Genomic DNA, 21,469 nt, shown 5'->3' with positions numbered 1-21,469 from the left:
GAAGTCAATAAATCTCATTGTTTCAAAAATATGATTTTGTTTTCAGGAAACTGATGAAAATGATGGATATGAACGAACAATCAAGACAAGTGAAGTCGGATTTGCCTAAAAAAAAAAATCGACTTATCCTAAACGGTCCCTTTTCTCAGTCATACCATCACAATAATTAAAGACAATTCAAGCAACCTCTGCAATATTTGCAGGAGCTTGCAATTTTTGCAAATCTACAGCCAGTTATAGGTAACAAATAACTTTTTAAATGAAAGCTGCAGACTGCTAACTTCTTATTAAGTAATCAAACTTCCTAAATTAATTTCAACTGAATATGCAAAATTCAGACAATTCAATATTATATTATAATTTTTGATACTATATTGCAAAGATGACATTAAATGCAAACATCGGTCTGTGTGACAAACAGCTGGACACTCGTGACGAGATGAACGAATCCACAGCAGCGTGTGTCTCACAAAAAACAAAATGCACAGTCAGCTTTTTTTTTTTTTCTGGAGAGGAACGACCCTTCATCACCTTTACTGTAAATACATGTGGAACCACGGCAGCACACACACAGCTCATTATATACGACTCGGGCAACATTAAAAAGTGTTTCATGCAGTCGTGTTAAAACCTAACAGAGATAAATGTACACAACAAGAGACGGACGCTGGCGGACCTGAAGCTTTACAGCTGTTAAATAAAAAATAAAAAAACACAAAACATAAGACGTGACTTTTCTGGGAGTTTAAAACACATCACAGAGAAAATTATTACACCTCAACGACTCCTCTGAATCCACTTGAACTATTTTCAAACAGATTTTTTTAACACTGTATAACCTGACACAGCTTGGTCCTTTTCACATCAACATGTCGACACATACTTCTATTTCCGAAGCACCAGTTCATGTCTCCCAGTTTGAAGGCTATAAAATGTGTCTTTTTTTTAATCATTCAGCACAGAAATCAGCCCCCCCCTCTTCACCCCCCCCCCCCCACCACTCCCACACACACAGCCACCAGCTTGTTTTTACTATAAGTCCAGTGAATGTGGCCTCCGCTGTTGTAAAGAGCCTTTTTGCAGACGCCTGGAGAAACGGGAGTGAATGACTGACCCACATTGGACCGCTGAGAGTTTTGGACGGTGCAAGAGGCTCCACGGTTGCTCGGTTACTTCAAGTGTGTCTTCGGGACTTCAGAGAAGTTGCCACGGCAACATTACATAAGGCTGCGCTGGGGGGTAGAGGAGCAGAACGGCTCCCATAAAGTGCCAATGGAGTCAGTGGGTTTGGATGCCACCGGGTTTCTGTGTCACTGAAATCATAGCAGATTAAAACTGAGCCAAGTTTTAATATAAACTTAACTTGAAGACAGTTCTGTGGAGATGAAAAGCTGGGATGCAACATTAAAGAATCATTTTAAGAAAGGAAAAGCATCTTGATATTCAAATAACTTTATGTCTACACTTTCTTATGCAGCGAAGTCACATGATCGTTTTCCTGGAAGGTTTTTTTCTGCTACAAATGTGGATGAAAATAAGTTAGTTTCAACTTCTACAAGCTTCCAAAATAAATTTAGAGTTCGGGGAGAAATCTGCTGCATGTTTACATGGATTTACAGTAAGTGTCTCTGTAGCTGATCTGGCTATCGAAGCTTTCCACAAACAACACGAGAACTGGAGTCACAAATTCTGCTCATAAAATCTCATATTAACTGAATATTGAAAGAAAAGTGAGCACACGCTTGAAAATGTATCTCAAAACCTGGAAAAATCCCACTAAACTCACTTAATTCACTGATTATTATGTTGCTGCCACAAGCAGCCGGATGTCGCACAAGTTTCAAGGCAGAAAAACACTTTTTAAATCATCCTTACACACTTTGTGCTGCAGTACACTTTCCGACCACCGGTGGCAGTAGTGAGCAGAAGGCTTCAAAGCAGAACCCTACTTGCGAAATAAGAAATTTTGGACTTTCTACGAACGGTGGGTTTCCAAAATAAGCTCAATAAGGAAACATCTCGATAACTTTTCAACACGTTAATAACAAACTGAACACCCAGCAGATGGTTAATTTTCCCATCAGTTAACATCTACCGACGGGTCTCTGCAGGCTGCTCATTATCATCATCATCATCATCTCTCTGATGGCACGAAATAATAGAACCAAAGTAGATGCTGAGCTGTCAATCAACAGCTCCGCTTCAACTGTGTCATAACGTCACAAACAAAACATTAGTGCTGCAGCCAATCAGGCGGCAATGTCATCAAACAACAAGACAAATCCACATCTCATCTTCTGCCAGCAAAGCTTCATAATCCGACAGTGTGCTGCCAACCAAGCAAAATATAGAAAACAACATGTCATAAGGCTTCAGAAAAATATATTCAAAAAAGTGACTGAAGAATATTAAACTCTAACATCTCAAAACTTGGAAATATTTTTCCACAAGAAGGTAGTTTATCTTCATTTTCTACTTATTCTTTCCTTAAAACTTAAAACTCAAACACACTGAAGCCTGAAGGATTTAATATCGCTGATCACTTCAGTTTACTGTGGTCTCAAAAAGAAATGTGCAACGGCGGGAAAATACCTGCAAACAAATAGCACTATAGATTATAATAATTACCTGAGAAAGTCAGTGACCTTTTTAGATTTTAAGAGAAGTTTACTTTTTGTTTTGTTGGTAAGGCGTCATACGTGCGATTTGTTTCCGATGATGTCATGACGAGGATTTTGGTCCGTTAAGATTTTGAGTTGTGTTTTTTGTGACATCAGTCCTGTGCAAAAAAGTGTGAAGCACGAAAAGCAAAGTGAGGATGATTTCAAAAATAACGCCAAATAACGCCAATTTGAAAAGAATAAAGGAGCCCAGTGCGTCCAGACCTGCATTCACTGTGTGAACATATGAGTCTGGTCTTCCCTCCTCTACGTCCTAATGAGACCTCCAGTTCATTCAGAAGGCCTTCAACCAACGCTGGTGCCTGATGGGTCGGCCTTCAGAGTAGCTGAGCAAATCTGACTGTAGTTTCCAGACTAAAAACACAGCGAAGAAAAAACTGAAGATGTCATTAAAGTCTGGCAGAGAAACTGCAGAAACCACAAACAAAAAAACCTCCGAAATCAAATCCACATATTTGCGTTTTAAAGCGGCTCCAGTTCTCCTCGGTGCTCCTGCAGGTTGGTTGTTCAGTTCCTCTGCAGATTCAGGCGGTCAATGAATGAACTCAGTCGATGTGCAAATACAAGGATTTCTGGAGTTTCTCTGCAGCTGCAGATTAAAAAAGTTAAAACTGAGTCCGACGTCGGAAGAAAAGTATTTTACACTCGTTCCCTCGACAGTCGGATCAGATTCATGAGGCGTGTTGGGATAGTTGTAGCAGACACGTAGGTAGCGTTGCTAACAGTCTGTGTATGTGTGTGTGTGTGTGTGTGTGTGTGTGTGTGTGTGTGTGTGTGCGTGCGTGCGTGTGTGTGTGTGCATGTGCAGACTGGTCACTCCAGGCCGAAGCCCTCCGCGTTGGAGATGGCGATGGTGAGTTTGTGCTTGAGCTCCTTCCTGGTTCGATACGGAGGCAGACAGATCTGATTGAAGCAGGTGTGAGAGATCGGCAACCTGCGGACAAGAAAAAAAGAAGTGACACCACGTCAGTTTCAGATAATAAATGACAACAGAAAATAAAACATTCTAAGAAAACCTTCATCTAACAGGTTTCAGCATTTCTATCCTTTTCTGGATGTCGAATGATTCTGAAAAGATTTGATCAACACAAAAAACACTGAAGTCACAATTAGTAACAATTAAACATCGCAAAACATGAGCTCACTGAAGCTGAAGCTACACGACACAAAATATAAATGATACAGTGGAGAAAGACGGTAAACAAAATGTTCAGGTTTATTTTGTTCATCTCAACATCGCTTCCTCGCTTTGTGTTGTTTAGTGATTTTACAATCTGAGACAAACAAGGCAACGTTGGACTGTAATCAGACTAAAATAACAACCTGTATGTGTGTGTGTGTGTGCGTGTGCGTGCGTGCGTGCGTGTGCGTGTGTGTGTGCGCGTTTTCACTTCCTGACCCACATTCAGGGTTTATTAAAGTTCAAAGTGCGTCTTATCTCCTGCAAGTCCAGTTCAGGACGATCCATTCAGAAAGAGAGGAGGGCACATTCAGTTAAAACCTCCTCAGTCACTGATTGGTTGATTCAATGGAGGCTCCTGTGATATTGAAAGTTGTCATGTGTTCATGTTTGTGTTTTGTTTCTGCACACAGCTGCAGATAGTTTGCACATTTTCTCTTTAATTGTACGTTTGAAGGACCTTTTTTTTTTTTTTTTACTTTTCAGGAAACCTACCAGTCGGTCGGGACGTCGATCTTGGCGATTTTGAAGTTGAGGTCGGCCATCCCTCCGACGGGAACGCGGTCGCTGCCCGTCGCGAAGTGGAGGAGCTTCTTCTGCAGCTCCAGAGGGAAGGCCAGCACCACGTCCCAGAAGCACCTGGGGCAGCGCAGCACACAGACACAGATATAAAACCAGCGACGGACCGAGATCAGTCACGTAAAGAGACGTCACGGCCGGAAGTGAATTTCCTTTATGATAAAACACCTGCAGAGGTTCTACATCCACGTCCACTATCTGACGACACGTCACCACTGACTAAGCCGTGTGCACGAAATAAAAGTGACACCGTTCGCAGAAAATCAGCCGCAGAAAACAAATAAAAGTCTAAAACTCCACAAACACTAAATAAGACAATTATCTTTTAAATTGTTACTTAAAATTGGAAACAGCTGCAACAGAAATCGTTATATTTCGTTTGTTATTTCTTCAGTCTCATGACTTTAGAAATGGATGAATCTGAAGATTGACAGACAGACAGAGAGAGAGACAGACAGACAGAGACAGACAGACAGAGACAGACAGACAGACAGACAGAGAGAGAGACAGACAGAGAGAGACAGACAGACAGACAGACAGAGACAGACAGACAGACAGACAGACAGAGAGAGAGACAGACAGAGAGAGACAGACAGACAGACAGAGAGAGAGACAGACAGACAGACAGACAGGCAGACAGGCAGACAGACAGACAGAGAGAGAGACAAACAGAGAGAGACAGACAGCTCTGAAGTTGTAAAACAGTCCTGCAGCTGCTTGTTGCCGAGCTGCATTATTGGCTGACAAGTGTCGGCTGGTTTTCCTGTTCGACCGCTGTGTGTGTGTGTGTGTGTGTGTGTGTGTGTGTGTGTGTGTGTGTGTGTGTGTGTGTGTGTGTGTGTGTGTGTGTGTGTGTTTTGCTGTTACGAAATTAACTTCATGCAAACCGCTTTATATCAACAAACCGTGGAGAACAGGAGACGACACGATTCTACTTCTACAAGTCGAAGAGGCTGAACATCAATTAAAATATCATCTGAAGAATAAAATATGTAAAACAACTCGGACAGTAACTCAACTTCTGTCATTTAAAACTCAGTCCATGAACAGATAATATAAACTGTGTCTCCGAGCAGCGAGTGTTACGGCACATGTGGACTTCCAGCAAGGCAGCGCTGGTCCGTCTGAGTAAACAGGAAGTGGTCAACCTGAGTAAACAGGAAGTGGAGGCGTCTCACCGTACGGTGGTGTCGGTCTTGCCGTATCCTTCGTATTGAGCAGCTTTCTGCAGAGCACTCATGTCGAGCTCTGGACTCCCGCACACCAACATCTCCACCTCCTCCGGACGCAGCAGCTGGTACAAAAAATGAGATGCAGAAATATTTCTTATAGCTGACAGACGTGTAGGCGAGTCAACAAAACCTCAAAGACAAAGTCACTTGGGTTTTTACATTTTCACACATTTATGTCCATCAAAACAACAAATGATCATGATGCAGCGTTATTCCATCCGTAACAACACCAAAGAAACCCGACAGGTATTAAACACGTGATGCAACGTTTACAGGTTATCTCTTCAACTCATAAAATCTCTTGAAAAACAAAAACACTGGATTAAAAATGCCTAATTTCCTGTTTGAATCCAATGAACGGCCGACCGTGCTGCTACCGATGGAAGCCACCGTACAGACTGTATTCATGTTCAACCTGGGCGAGCGTGAGATAGACACGCCCGTCCACTACAGCAAAGCGTGAGATAGCTACGCTTGGCGCTGTCTCGGCGTGACAGTTACACGTTTTGCCGGAGTGGACGCGTGGAACCTACTCGTCCCGCATGGCAGTCTGTGATAACAAATTAAAAAAAAAAAGTCCTTTGTACTTGGTCTCAAGATCTCTGTTGCAATACCGTGATCACATGATCCTTCGTTACGTGACACTCGCGTGCGTGCAAGTTTCACGCCGACAAAGCGAGTAATAGACACGCTGGTCCACGACAGCAGAATGTGTAACTGTCACGCCGGGACGGTCACGTTTTGCTTTAGTGGACCAGCGTGTCTATTTCATGCTTTGCTTTAGTGGACCGGCATGTCTATTTCATGCTTTGCTTTAGTGGGCCGGCGTGTCTATTTCATGCTTTGCTTTAGTGGGCCGGCGTGTCTATTTCATGCTTTGCTTTAGTGGACCGGCGTGTCTATTTCATGCTTTGCTTTAGTGGACCAGCGTGTCTATTTCATGCTTTGCTTTAGTGGACCGGCGTGTCTATTTCATGCTTTGCTTTAGTGGACCGGCGTGTCTATTTCATGCTTTGCTTTAGTGGGCCGGCGTGTCTATTTCATGCTTTGCTTTAGTGGACCGGCGTGTCTATTTCATGCTTTGCTTTAGTGGACCAGCGTGTCTATTTCATGCTTTGCTTTAGTGGGCCGGCGTGTCTATTTCATGCTTTGCTTTAGTGGACCAGCGTGTCTATTTCATGCTTTGCTTTAGTGGGCCGGCGTGTCTATTTCATGCTTTGCTTTAGTGGGCCGGCGTGTCTATTTCATGCTTTGCTTTAGTGGGCCGGCGTGTCTATTTCATGCTTTGCTTTAGTGGGCCGGCGTGTCTATTTCATGCTTTGCTTTAGTGGACCGGCGTGTCTATTTCATGCTTTGCTTTAGTGGACCAGCGTGTCTATTTCATGCTTTGCTTTAGTGGACCGGCGTGTCTATTTCATGCTTTGCTTTAGTGGACCAGCGTGTCTATTTCATGCTTTGCTTTAGTGGGCCGGCGTGTCTATTTCATGCTTTGCTTTAGTGGACCGGCGTGTCTATTTCATGCTTTGCTTTAGTGGACCAGCGTGTCTATTTCATGCTTTGCTTTAGTGGGCCGGCGTGTCTATTTCATGCTTTGCTTTAGTGGGCCGGCGTGTCTATTTCATGCTTTGCTTTAGTGGGCCGGCGTGTCTATTTCATGCTTTGCTTTAGTGGACCGGCGTGTCTATTTCATGCTTTGCTTTAGTGGACCAGCGTGTCTATTTCATGCTTTGCTTTAGTGGGCCGGCGTGTCTATTTCATGCTTTGCTTTAGTGGACCAGCGTGTCTATTTCATGCTTTGCTTTAGTGGGCCGGCGTGTCTATTTCATGCTTTGCTTTAGTGGGCCGGCGTGTCTATTTCATGCTTTGCTTTAGTGGGCCGGCGTGTCTATTTCATGCTTTGCTTTAGTGGGCCGGCGTGTCTATTTCATGCTTTGCTTTAGTGGACCGGCGTGTCTATTTCATGCTTTGCTTTAGTGGACCAGCGTGTCTATTTCATGCTTTGCTTTAGTGGACCGGCGTGTCTATTTCATGCTTTGCTTTAGTGGACCAGCGTGTCTATTTCATGCTTTGCTTTAGTGGGCCGGCGTGTCTATTTCACACTTTGCTTTAGTGGGCCGGCGTGTCTATTTCACGCTCTGCTGTGCTGTTCTGTTGGAGCTGAAGAGAGTTGAGAGACAGAATCTAAACAATCATACTCGTCATGAACTGATGAAACCAGTAAACATTTCGTTAGAATTGTGTCATATTTCATCTGAAAGCAGCCACAGAGGGAGTTAACATCCTGCCTGAGAATACACAAGTGAGCAAGCATTTCCTCAACGTCACCAGATATCAGCTCGTATTAACGCCGATCGGCCGAGCGGGAGGAATGTGCTTCTTCCTCGGAGCGCATTCCGGCAGGCGGTCAAGGAAATGACACACTGGGAGTGAACGGAAGCGGCTCTGAGAAAAGATGGACGTGTGTTGTTTTTCAATTTATCAAACATCTGTATGGGTGCAACATCAGCCCGGCGGAGAAATGGCTTCATCTGCTCAAGTGGTGCAAGAGCTGTAAAACAGGAAGTAGTTTCTCGTCAGCTGATAACACAACATGTGTCAACTTCACGGAGAGTCTGTGAAACTTTACGTTTTTTATTTATAATCATGCAAAAACAAAACTAAAATGTCTCACCGGTTGGAAAAGTAACCAAAAATACCAAAAACACCAAATTATAAAGAAAGAATAAAGAAAAAGGATGTGACCTACATACCTACTTACGACTGTCTGACACTGTGATGACTTAATGTCTGAAAACTCCAACCATATGCAACACACACACACACACACACCCACACACACACACACACACACACACACACACACCCACACACACACACATACAGAAACCACAGGCCTGCCTCATCACATCCTCTGACGTCACACGATGTGTACGTGTTTGAAGGATCGTCTCAGGAGACTGAAAACCAAAAGATTTATTATCTTATAATCTTTAATCTAAATTTGTATTCGTAAAGTTTTATGTCGGCTGTGTTGATGAATAAAGAATCGACCAATCAGAGGAGGTCTCTGACCCACATTCACTCTCAGCTGATGAACTGTTTCATCGTTTTCATCGGAGCTGTGGAGCAGGTCAAAGGTCGACACTCCCAAAGACAAAACAGAGCCAGACATGAACCTGACTGCTGGTCAGCACCCAAAAGGTCAGAGGTCACACACAGATTAACAGCACAAAAACAGCCCAAAAGTTCAATAATTATCTCTTTAAACTTGATTATACAACAACAAGAGTTATCTGATAGACATAAACAGTAAACATTCAAGATATTCGTGTCCACAACACACGTCCTGCTGTGCATGTGAGCCCCGTGGGCCCCTGGATGATCTCATTATTAGCCCCTCCCCACCCGCAGACTTTTCTATGCCATGTTTACGTGCGTTGCGTGTCGTCCTGGATGGAGGATGCTGGAGAATTTACTTAACGCCACACAATGCCAGCGAGCCGCCAGCCAATGAGAAGCGCTCGGCTCTCTTGGCTGCAGGCGAAGGGAGGAAACCCTGAAGAAAAGCACTCCTACATTGAAAACAGCCACATGTCACATTTAAATATGCAAATAAGAGCACGTTTATTGCACTACTCACCATGAGCGCGTCGGAGGCACACACGCTGTGGAAGCCGTGGTAGAAGGCAGCGAACTGTTTGGAGATGGATTTGTTGAGCAGGAAGTCGACGTAGAGCTGAACGTACTCTGTGGAAACACAACGCAACACAACACGGGCCCAATGTTATCGCTCCGTTACAGACACACACACACACACACACACACACACACACACACACACACACACACACACAAGCTTTGAGGAGACTGTTTCTGTTCCTCGTCGGTCGGTTTGAACCAGAAGTTAAATCTGGTGAAGGTATCCCTTTTCCCGCTCCCGTGACCTCACGTGATTTATACTTTCATCGTGTTGCTTTGATCATTTTAACCTGTAAAGTTACTTTGAGGATCTTGAAAAGTGCTGTACAAATAAAATGTGTTATTATCTTTAATATTATTTCAGTTCGGTTCGAACAGAAACATCAGGTGTGAAAGTTTATTCTAAATTTGGAGTAATAAATGTGGTCCGGATCAACCTGAACCAGAATCAGATTTTGGATCCAGTAACAGGAAGTTGCGTGGACTCACCCTTCCTGTTCTGCTTGGTGACGGGGATCTTGTCTCCTCCGGGCTTCAGGTTGTAGGATTTGGCCACGCCCATCTCCTCCTGGAACACCTGCGACGCACAAAACACAGCATCATTTATGGGATGGAGCAGGTTTCTGTAGAAACAACCTGACGAGTCCTGACTGAACCACGTCCAAAGCTTTCAATTTGAAATGTAAAAATGATGAAAAGTAACAAACTAATGTCATCAGTTTATCAACATTTTTCATAATAGATATTAATTTCTTTTGTTTAACTGATGAGTTTTGGAAAACAAAACAGGAAGTCACTTTCACAATAAGAGTTCTGTAGCATTTTAACAGATTAAATATTTTATATCAATTAATAAAAGACCAAATAAACAGAAATTAGGGCACTTTACAGCTTAAAATAAACTTTGTGGTATTTTTTTAAAATATATTTATCAGCAGACTCAAACAACACCAATTTCTATCTGCAATATTGGTGATATATCAGCTTCGCACTTCGTATGAGGAGTATGAATAAACTTTAGTTGTATATTTAGTTGTGGCTTTAGGGAGTTAACCATGTCAGAGTGGGTCGTCTGGTGCAGCAGTACAAACCTACAGAGGCGTATAAATACAGTGAGAAAGGCCACAGAAACAGAGAGACATGGGAAAGAGGGAGTCGGAGCTCCAGAGAGGTCCAGTGTGCTGCTGGTCAGCGGGTTTGTGTTCACCACAGTGGTGCGACTGTACGCAGCCTATAGCTCACACTGGAAATAACACCTCCACACAATCTGTTTCCCCCATATATGTTCCAGCTTCATATAGCCCTCTAGAATGGGAGTCTAAGGAGCCGGAGGCTTTTTGGAGCCGACCTCTGGTGGCACTCGCTGGTATTGCAGCTGAAGACACTTCTGGATCAGAACCATTTTACAGACCTGAAGCTACGAACTCTTTTACTCACAGTGTATTCTGACAGCACCTTCTTTCATCACAGGCTCCACTGTAGCTTACGCCATCGCACCAATACAATAAAGGGTAAATAAAGTTAAATAAGGCGTCACAAACACTGGTTTCACAATCAGAATTTGACCTGTTAAGTCTGATGACATCTGCAACATTGAAATAAGTCTTCACTGTTAAAGATAGCATCGGGCTAAACTGGAAGTTAGCTGGTTTGGGCGTTTAAAAATCGCGGTAAAACAAAGAATATTTAGTTTAAACTTAGTCACTATTAAAAAAAAATGTTTTTCTTTTATTTAACAGAAGAAGCCAAAGTTATTAAATATTAGTTAAAGCTTCACGGTCTAAAACTGGAATGACATCGGGGCTCTCCAGGTCGCGAGCTAAGTGTCAGTTTGTTATCGTTCACATAAAAGAAGCTGATTCAGCCGGTTTGGGTGGAGCTCAGCTATGTGAACAAATGTTACAGTCTCCAAAAGCTACATGAGAGAGGAAAAAAAGGTTGGAGACCGCTGAACTATGATCAAAGCAACACACCATAACCTGCTTGAACATTCAGTGTCGTGGTGCAATGGACACATTTTAGTTTTTACCCCCAAAATACTGAATTTCAGTTTGAAAATGTTTTTTTTTTTTTTTTTTTTATGATCACAAACTGACCTTAATGCATAGATAAATGTTTATTTGTATCTGTGTTTGACATTTGACTAATCTGCTGTGTAATGTCACTGGAGCCGATCCAGACACCCCCCCCCTCCCGCCGCCCAACCGCCACTCTGACGGTCTAAATTTAACGTTATTGAAATGGCAGAGCAGCGGCAGCGTTCTCAGCTGTTCGTCGCACACGTTCATCTGCTCAGTGTCACACTTCTCACAATACCTGCTGCAGGAGATCCTTCTCACGTCGTTAACAACTGGGATCAATACAAAGCTGACTGATGGCTGATTAATTACAGTTTTGTGGAAGTTAAGAACTTAACCCATTAAAAAGGAAATTAATTATCAGCTTCATTTAAGGACGTAAACACGTTTTCTGTATTTTCACACGTTAAAAACCAACTGGGATCTCCGGCTCGTTGTCATTTCCCTCCGACTACCAGCTCAGTGTCAGTTTCCGTCCACGTCTGGTCACGCTCATTCAAAAATATGTCAGTGACTACTTATAAATCTGACTCTGATTGAACACAAAGTTGTTGCCACGACAACAGAAGATGCTGCCTCTTTTTTATTAATCCTGAACTGGACTTTTGGATCCAGTCAGATGTTCAGTGAACCGCCTTCACTATATTTCTTCACTTATCCTGTTAGAAATTTGTGGGATGAGACGCAAATGAACTTTTGAGTTATGAGCTTTGTGAGGTCACGGTGACCTTTGACCCCCAAACTGTCATCAGTCAGTCAGAGATGAGACGCTTGACATCAGCAAATCATAACGCCTCCGCCCACTGCTGCTGAGACAAGTGTAGAAACGATTTCATTTTGCCAATAACTGAATGAAAAGGATCCTCCTGAGTGGAGCTCGTTACCTGGAAGGTGAGGTAGAAGTCCTCCTCCACGTTCCCCTCGTAGCTCAGCAGCTGTCCCAGACCGTGAGCCAGATCCTGCACACAGAAAACACGAAGGAGACGCACGGCTTTACTCTACAGGTGGTTTGTTTTATGTTCATGTGGGGAAACTCAAACCTGCTTCTTTAATACAAACTCTTCAAACTAAGCTGTGAAGAGTCGCCTGAGGTCGGCGCGGTGACGAGTTATGTTGTCGCCTCAGAAAGCTGAATGACCTGAAGAAGAGCACCGCTGGCTGACCTCAGGCAACATGCTCAGGATCTGGACAGGAAGTCCAGCTCACTTCATTTAGTTAATTCATATTTTTATCTGATTCATTTCACAGTTCGTCTGAAGCAGAAGGACGAAATGAGACTTCTGTATTTTCTGAATGAAGTTTAAATAAAAGTTGGAGTCATCAGACTTCTGATGCCGACACATACTGCAGGCAGCGGCTCTTATTTCCTGCTGTTATGCAAGGCTGATTATAGCACCGCCGTGTGTGTGTGTGTGTGTGTGTGTGTGTGTGTGTGTGTGTGTGTGTGTGTGTGTGTGACCTTCACACTGAGGCAGGATTTTGGACGTGAGGCAGCTTGTGGATCAGGTAACTGTGAGGAGACGGTTCACGATCGTTCTCTGTTGCACGTGTCACACAGAGTCACTGTTGAGTCAGCACACACACACACACACACACACACACACACACACACACACACACACACACACACATATACACACACACACACACACACACACATATACACACACACAGACACACATATACATACATACACACACACACACACACACACACACACACACACACACATATACACACACATATACACACACACACACACACAGACACACACACATAGACACACATATACATATATACACACACACAGACACACACACATATACATACACACACACACACACACACACACACACACACCTTGCTCAAAGGCACCTCAGCCTTTTGTTGGCAGCTCCTTGTAGTTTTTGCAGCTTTAATCATAATAATTTTTTAGCTGCAGACTAAAGATGCACGAAGGTTGCAGGAAGCGTTGCAGCAGAGAGAATCGGCCCGTCGGCTGCAGCTCAGCTCGTCTAGTTGACAGTTTCACAACATAAAACACGATATTTTCTGCTTATTAAAGGAGAAACCGACTCCTCTGATCAACAAAAGTACTCCGGAAAAAGACGGAGAAAATGACAAAACTCTGAAGTTCCTCAGTTCACGGCATAAATCTGCAGAAGCCCTCTGGGTAGTTTAATGTTTCTGCAGCTTCATCACGTAACTCACCGTCCTTAAATTCATTCATGTTCATTCAAGAAAAGTTATATCCAACTTTGAGAAAGCCTGAAAAGTTGGCAGAAGTTCCACTTCTCGCCTCGTCGGTTTCAGGAAGTTTTAATCATCTCGAATCAGGAATCTTTGGACTGAAATGGCTTTTAAATGGAAATCTGATTGTGCCGTTTTGTGCCTTTGGTGTCTGTTTGCTGATTTATGAGTTAGAAAGCAGAAACACTTTGATGAAAACACTTGCTGATCTGCAGAACAGCTGCGTGAGACATGTTTTCGGTTTTCTGATCCACCAAATGAATCCAGAATATTGCTGTCAGTCATAAAAAGTAATGACTCCAATCTTTTCTAAATCTATTTATCATGAAACAGATGAACTCCGCTGTTTTATGTGACGTTTAATCTGCTGTATTTTACACTCGGAGGGAAACTTGTTCACACACTTCTGAGTTCAGATGCACATTTTTGTTTTGCCGTGGAATGAAAACGCAGCGCTGGTGTCTCTCTCTGTGAGGACAGTATGTACAGCTGGCACACACAGCTGTGACACAAAACCTACTGTGTGTGTGTGTGTGTGTGTGTGTGTGTGTGTGTGTGTGTGTGTGTGTGTGTGTGTGTGTGTGTGTATGTGTGTGCGCCCTGGACTCTCTGAAGGGGTGTGAGAGTGAATTAACTCCACATCTGGAAACACTCGACGACTGAAGAGAACGTTTCTGACTCTTTTATGTGAATTTGACCAACAAACAAACAGTCTGAGGAGAAAAAACTAGAAGACTGTTATCGAGAGTTTAACTCGAGATTTGTTCACAGAGAAGACAAAAATGTACAAAACACATGAATACAAACATGCACCGCTGGAGGAGAGCGGATCAAATACTTTGGATTTTATCTAAAAAACTGTCAAATGTGTCTAAAAATGCACCAAAGAGCATGAAAACATGTAAAAGTTGCAGCAGATGATAAAATGCATGCAAAGTAAAGCTGGGAGGATGAGGATGAAAAGTTGAACTCTGGCGCCCTCTAGTGGCCGACAAGAGGAATGAAAGTTCAGACTGAACATGGTGCTTTTGTCGAGGAACAGTATGTAGAGTATTTATTAGAGGTTTTTTATTTTACAGTCTGACTTTTACAGTCTGAGACACCTACCGGCATTATCTGCTGCAGGTCGTCCAGGGTGGCGGTCGCCATGCCGATGAGCGCGTTTTGGTCACATGGTACAGTAGGTGGAGTGAGGAGCTTCCTGTCAGGGCAAGATTACAGGATTTACAAGTTTGATTTTATTGGAAACAGGAGGAACGATTTCTAGATTTCACGTGTATGAAAACACACTTTCTGTTTTTATATTTCGACGTCCTGAAGACAAACAGAAACACACCGACCTGTAACAGTAGAGAGGGAAGTGGATGTCCAGAGCGATGCTGTTGTAAACTGCTAAGCCCATCAGCTGATGACACACCAGGTTAAGGTGGAAACACACACACACACACACACACACACACACACACACACATACACACACTGTGCATGCACACAATAATTAGACATCCCATAAAAAGCAAGGTAAAAAAACTGGACATAATGAATAAGTAGTGGTCAAGAGGTTACCACGGCTAGTTGATGATTTATATAAATATAAAGTCATAAAACTATTAAAAAGATGTTTATTTTTTTACTACATAAATGAAGGACATGGTATTAGATGTAGAAACAGGTTCACAGCAATCACACACACACACACACACACACACGCACACACACACACACACACACACACACACACAGTGTTACCAGCTGCCACATGTGGTGACCATATGTGGAGTTATTGTGCGTGTAGGTTGACTGTAGGTTGAGTGTGTGTGTGTGTGTGTGTGTGTGTGTGTGTGTGTGAACTGAATACTGCTGATTACAGGTAGGTGACACACACTCAAGTAAATAAACATAAATTGTATTATTACCACAACCATTAAGGTCATTAAGAAGACACACACACACACACACACACACACACACACACACACACACACACACACACACACACACACACACACACACACACACACACAGCGTTTAGGGGCTCTTGTTAATATATCTTCACTTTATGAGACAGGCGTGAATAAAGCTGTCTGTCTGTCTGTCTGGTGTCTTCATGTCTGTCTCTGTGTCTCTCTGTGTCTCTTCATGTCTCTCTGTGTCTCTCATCGATGTTTGTCTCATGTTGTTGACATCTGTTTACACTCTGCGGTTCCACGTTTGCAACACTTTCTTTCTGTTTTTCATTTCTCTCTTTATCTCTCTGTCGTACATTTTCTCCACCGCCCCATCGCCATGGTGATGCAGCGCTGCCATGACGACTCAACAGGAACGAGGGAGATTGATAAATTTGTTCTCTGCACAGGCGCGCACGCACACACACACACACACACACACACACACACACACACACACACACACACACACACACACACACACACACACACACACACACACGTGGAGCACGTAGGGAACACCCAGGAGGACCAAACACACATGTATGAGCGCGCACGCACACACACACACACACACACACACACACACACACACACACACACACACACATTTCCATCACTTAAGAGGACATTACGCTCATTCCCTGGAGACTTACCGGAACCTAAACCACCGCCTGAACCCAAACTTAACCCGACTTCACCCGACCCGAGAGCTCACCCTCAACATGTCTGATTTACGTTCTGGGGACTTTCTTTATGTCCACGACAGAAAAGTTAAATCCACACAAAGTGCGTAAACAGACTTATATCCACAAACAGGGATAACACACACACACACACACACACACACACACACACACACACACACACACACTGAGAGGAACAGGCAGCTATTAGGTTATATAACCTTTTGACAGTTCCCAGCTGGCCAGTTACTGAGCCTGACACACACATTCACTGTATGTACACACACACACACACACACACACACACACACACACTGAGACATATACACATACAGTCCTGCATGTGGCAGAGTCAACGTGCAGAGCTGACTTCGTTTGTGCTCTAAATTAGAATAAATCAATAACATCAGGGGTACAAAGAACAGCAGAGCTGTGCTGCAACGCGGACTTCAGAGGCGGGAAACGAATCAAAAGTCAAAGGAAAAGATACAAAATTATTTAAAAAATGCAGGTTTGTTTTTGGTGCAGCAAAGTGCGGCGAAGGAACGAGTGAAAAATGAACGTTAGGAGCTCGTTAGATCTGAAAAACGTTTGTTATTACTGCAACTTTCTAACGACTGCAGGTAACATTAATGTAAGTGTTGAGAAAAAGAGGCTCATTTCCTGCTCGGGGAGGGAAACTGTGCAGCTGTTCCAGCTTTAATATGAGGTCTTTAGTCTGAGAGCTGCTGGGGAGTCGAGTCCACGAGAAATTACATCATTTATAAAAGAAAATGCATTTTAAAAGAAACATAAGGCCACTCAATGTTTCATTAAGAAGGAACCTCCACTTGCAGCAACTAAAGCTTTAATATGAATATTTTCTTGTTATTTGCACCACTTGGTAATAAGATTAGAAAAAAATCATGGTTTTGTTTTCACGCTGAAAATAAAAATCCGCCTTGATTAGTGTCATTTAGTGTAATTACATCTAACTGAAACCAGGATCCGTTCCTGAGCCGAAGCGCCGCTGCTGCCTGAAACGTAAACCACATGTGGGACTTGTGATCTCCGCTCCCACCTTCCTCCGACTTCTGTGTGCTCACCTCAGTGGAAAACATGAGGCTGCACAACTAAATCCAAGACGCAATTACGTGCCCCGAAAACAAATGAGTTGGACGTAAACAGACGTTCTAGAGGACGAAGTTTCTGGAGTTTTCTGCGTCGAAACTCTTTGTTCTCTCGTTGCTTCGTGCAGAAAACGTGACGTTAAATTACTGTTAGCATGTTGAATGGAAATCAGATGTACTGCATACTTAATGCACATGATTCAACAATTCAAATGCTGAATCTGCAAATAAGGACTTATGTTTTCATGAAGATTCAAGATATTCCAAAGCAGCATGTGTGTTTATTATTATAAAAAAAAAAAAAAAAAAAATTGGAATTACAAAATCTCTCGAAATACTCCGTATTTTTTATGTATTTGTTACGTAGCTCTGAGGTGTGAAATCACTGAGGTCTTCTTGTTTTGGAGAAAATAATTCAGATTCAGTCATGTGTCTGTTTGATTTGATATTCAGGGATGAAAAACAGTTTCCTCCAGTTTGAAGTGGTGAATTTGCTCAAAGAAAAATTCTAAAATGTTGTGCAGGTGCCAAACAAACTACTGACGAGATGCAAAACAAAGCACATTGTTCCTCAGTTTAACTTTAATACGCCTCCTTCATGTGTGTATCAAAGTCTATTGAGTGTCCTTTATCAAATTAATGTATATGTTAATGAGACATTTAAAAAAAAAAATATATATATATATATGCAAATTAGCACCTTGAAAGATGACTTTATAACTGCAGTAAAGTTAGTAAAAGTCAATTTGAATGACAATTAAAGTATTGCAACATAAAACAAATGCAAAACTCCTTAAAAACTTGACTTTACATTCAATCACCAGTTAAAAACAGCGTGATGTTGTTGTTTTGAATGAAGGATACAGTCCCGACCAACTGGAACTCAGAATAGTTGTCACACTTCCAACTGCTGAACCAATGGCAGCGCGAGTCTTTCATGTAGGTGAACATTCCTACAAAATAAAAGCACTACTGTTAGATGGAGAACAACTCCGGTGAGGAAAATAGTTCAAAGTCAGGAAACACAAAGGAAGATGAACGAAAAGAAGAAAAGACAGAAGAAGAAAACGGACGTGATGGAAGACAGACGGATGATAAATGTACAAAAGGAGGGAAGTATGAACAAATTGAGGGGTAAAAAAAAAAGCTTTGCAGGAAAAGAACTAAATAAAAAAGAGACGAAATGAAATGAAAAACGAAGGAGAGGACGAATAAAAGACTGAGAAATAAATGATGGACGGAATTATAAATGCATCAAAGTACACATGAGAAGAGTCAAGAAATTAGAATAAAAAAACAATAAGACACAAGATGTTTCACCTTTAATGACGTCACTCCTGTTTGTTTTTTCTCAACATCACCTGTCGACATCCATCGTGTGTTAAATTGTGTTTAGAGTCACAGCGATTATTAAAAAAAACTGAATGAAAAGAAAAAAGAAGCCGAATAAAGTCGCCAGAAGCTTTTCCAGCTTCAGACCGACAGAAACAGCAGCAGTCTGTTCAGAGAGGAGACGCACATCTGGAGCGCTCACATCTCCCAACACCAGAAACCCACACCGCCGCACGCATGGAAGAGTGTGTGTGTGTGTGTGTGTGTGTGTGTGTACACCTGCCTATATGTACAGCTGACTGTGTGTGTGTGTGTGTGTGTGTGTGTGTGTGTGTGTGTGTGTGTGTGTGTGTGTGTGTGTGTGTGTGAGAGGCCGAGTCGGGGCTTTCCCTGCGCTGCTGTGCTAATGAGGGGAACACAGCTTTCATTGAGTGTGTTGCTTTGGGCCGACGTCTTCTGGCACCGAAAACACAGACGACCGCGGAAAGATGGAATGACGATGGAAAGAACAACTCGACCGGCACAGAGCGAGATGAAGAGGAGGAGGAGGAGGAGGAGGAGGCGGCGGAGGAGATGCACAGGCAGACGATCGCTGCTTGCTTTCCATTCAAGTATTTTTTCATACAAATACCAGAGAAGTGAACTAGAAAGGCTGAAGTTCAACATCAATATAGTAAAAAAGTTTTTCACCCCGACATGACGCGAGAACGTTTCTTGTGGTTTCAGGATTTTTTTTAACTTTTTTTTAACTTTTTTAAATGGAGAAAGTGTAAGGGTCCATCAAAGAGTCCAGACTGCTTCTGTTGCACTTAAACAGTAAAAATGACCATGATGTACACGGAGGAGGAGGAGGAGGAGGAGGAGGAGGAGGAGGAGGAGCTTTTGTGACATTTGTGATTTCACCACAAACCTGAAACTGGAGCAAAGAAACATCGGATTTTCTGGAACAAATTATTCAACAAGGCCCGCTTACAGCCGAGTGTTCCTGAGCCCATGCAGTGATTTCCACTACAGAATCGGGGCTGTCTTTTTTTTTTACAGCTTTTAAAGAGCACAGAACATCCCGTGTTGGTTTTTCGGCTTTACATTAGATTTTGGATACAATTTTTGGGGAACAGAAATTCTTCAATACGCATTTAACACGTTGAAAAAGGAGCGAGGGAAGGACAACGAGAGACAGGTGAATCTAATCAGTGGGGCGGGGCCAACAATCATACAAAGGAACAGGAAGTGAAATAAGACAGACAAGAGGTGAGTCATTTCAAGAATCAAACAAGAAGCACAAAACATGACCTGATGAAGTTTTAGGAACGGCTATTTAATATTTATATAATTTCCAAACAGATTTATAAATTCATAGAATAAACATTTGTGTAACATTTGTAGTGAAGTCGGGACAAAATGATTTAAAAGGATGAGAGAGACAGATGCAGAGAAACAACAACACAGATAATTACAGACGGGATAAAAAAAAAAAAAGAAGTGAAACCCAGCGAGACGAAGATGGAAATCAGAGTTAATTTCCGAGTTTTAAAACCAACACCGACTGTTTTTCTCACTTTCTGCTGCTGCAGCTTCACCGACCTGAAACCTCACAGAGCAACTTCCTCCGAGGCCTCATGAAAAATCTACTTTCCATTTTCATCCAACACAAAATGTGATTTTTGCTTTCAAATGAAATGCAGCTTCACTTCCCGCCGACTTCGTATCACACCATGAAACAGCGTCTCACCGTAGTCTGTGTGGAAGATCTGTCGGACTAGCAGCAGGAACCACTCCTTGGTCAGGCCGCCCATGTCGAGCCCCGCCTCCCCGACGAACGTCACCCGCAGCTTCTTCTTCAGGTCGCACCGCTTCCTCATCAGCTGCAGGAGGAGAGGGAGGACCGACAAACACATTAACACCATCTGTTGGTCACGTGTGAAAGAAATCCTGGAATATTGGTGAGAAATATTTTAAAACTCTTTGCGATAATAGTTTAACGAACGATATCGCAGAGATCACGTCTTTCTAAACTCCTGCAGACATGATGTTTTACCGGGAAATAAAAAGACATTTCTGGTCGGAGCGAAACGAACATTCAACATCTCTCACATTTTCGGGTTTAGGTCATTTGAGGTTGACGCATGAATGCAGAACATTAAAGACATACTTTTACAATCCTCATAAGAGGCTCCGTAGATCCACCGACCTCTCGCACCGCCCCCACACCACAGATTTAATTTAATTTAATTTTTTCAGTTTCCACCCGAAACGTCTTTTTGAGCGAACACACAAAGAGCACAGAGTTGAAAAGAAGCTTTTCAAATCCCAACGAGGTGTCATGTGACCCCGAGAAGAAGCTGATTGGCTGCTTGGTTGCTCCAACTTCCTGTCGGGAACAAGCGGCAACTCGCTGTGACTTCATCGTTACCATATTTGGACAAGCAGGAGAGGAACTGGAGGTGGATGCGACTCGATCCGATTGGGAACCAGGGGGCCAATATGCCCCGCCCACCTAAACAAGCCCCGCCCCCAAACATATCAGTGTTTATAATATGTAATGAATTCTGGAATTATTGCCAGAAGGAAACACGATGACTTGTGGAAAACTTTTGATGCTTCTGAGTCTATCTGAGACGGCCCCTGGTGGCCACTCGGTGGTATTACACATTAAGGCACTGACACTTTAAGGTGCATTTCTGCTTTTAAAAGCTG

At 42.8% G+C, this 21,469-nt stretch overlaps 1 protein-coding gene across 4 annotated transcripts in view; it reads right to left on the bottom strand.

The window, feature by feature from the left end:
• Nucleotides 1-1,006: 1,006 nt before the first annotated feature.
• hectd2 (HECT domain containing 2) overlaps nt 1,007-21,469 on the bottom strand; it is a 35,598-nt gene continuing 15,135 nt past the window's right edge. Inside the window, exons 13-23 of one of the 4 annotated variants that reach the window (XR_011179710.1) lie at nt 20,505-20,637; nt 18,305-18,393; nt 15,040-15,104; nt 14,807-14,900; nt 12,334-12,408; nt 9,861-9,948; nt 9,313-9,419; nt 5,619-5,734; nt 4,357-4,500; nt 2,629-3,615; nt 1,007-1,313 (exon numbers count right to left, since the gene is read on the bottom strand). Coding sequence is in view for 1 of the 4 variants with exons in the window: in XM_069177210.1 (XP_069033311.1) it covers nt 3,495-3,615; nt 4,357-4,500; nt 5,619-5,734; nt 9,313-9,419; nt 9,861-9,948; nt 12,334-12,408; nt 14,807-14,900; nt 15,040-15,104; nt 18,305-18,393; nt 20,505-20,637 (1,032 nt within the window). In the remaining 3 variants the exon portion in view is untranslated. Of the gene's footprint in view, nt 3,616-4,356; nt 4,501-5,618; nt 5,735-9,312; nt 9,420-9,860; nt 9,949-12,333; nt 12,409-14,806; nt 14,901-15,039; nt 15,105-18,304; nt 18,394-20,504; nt 20,638-21,469 lie in introns of all 4 variants that reach the window. The other 3 variants (XR_011179711.1, XR_011179709.1, XM_069177210.1) reach the window with 3 other exon arrangements.

The sequence above is a fragment of the Embiotoca jacksoni genome, unplaced genomic scaffold (assembly GCF_022577435.1).
Source record: "Embiotoca jacksoni isolate LCO1_2020_lvr unplaced genomic scaffold, fEmbJac1.0.p SCAF_70, whole genome shotgun sequence".
NCBI lineage: Eukaryota > Metazoa > Chordata > Actinopteri > Embiotocidae > Embiotoca > Embiotoca jacksoni.
This window is presented reverse-complemented; position numbering and strand designations above follow the sequence as displayed.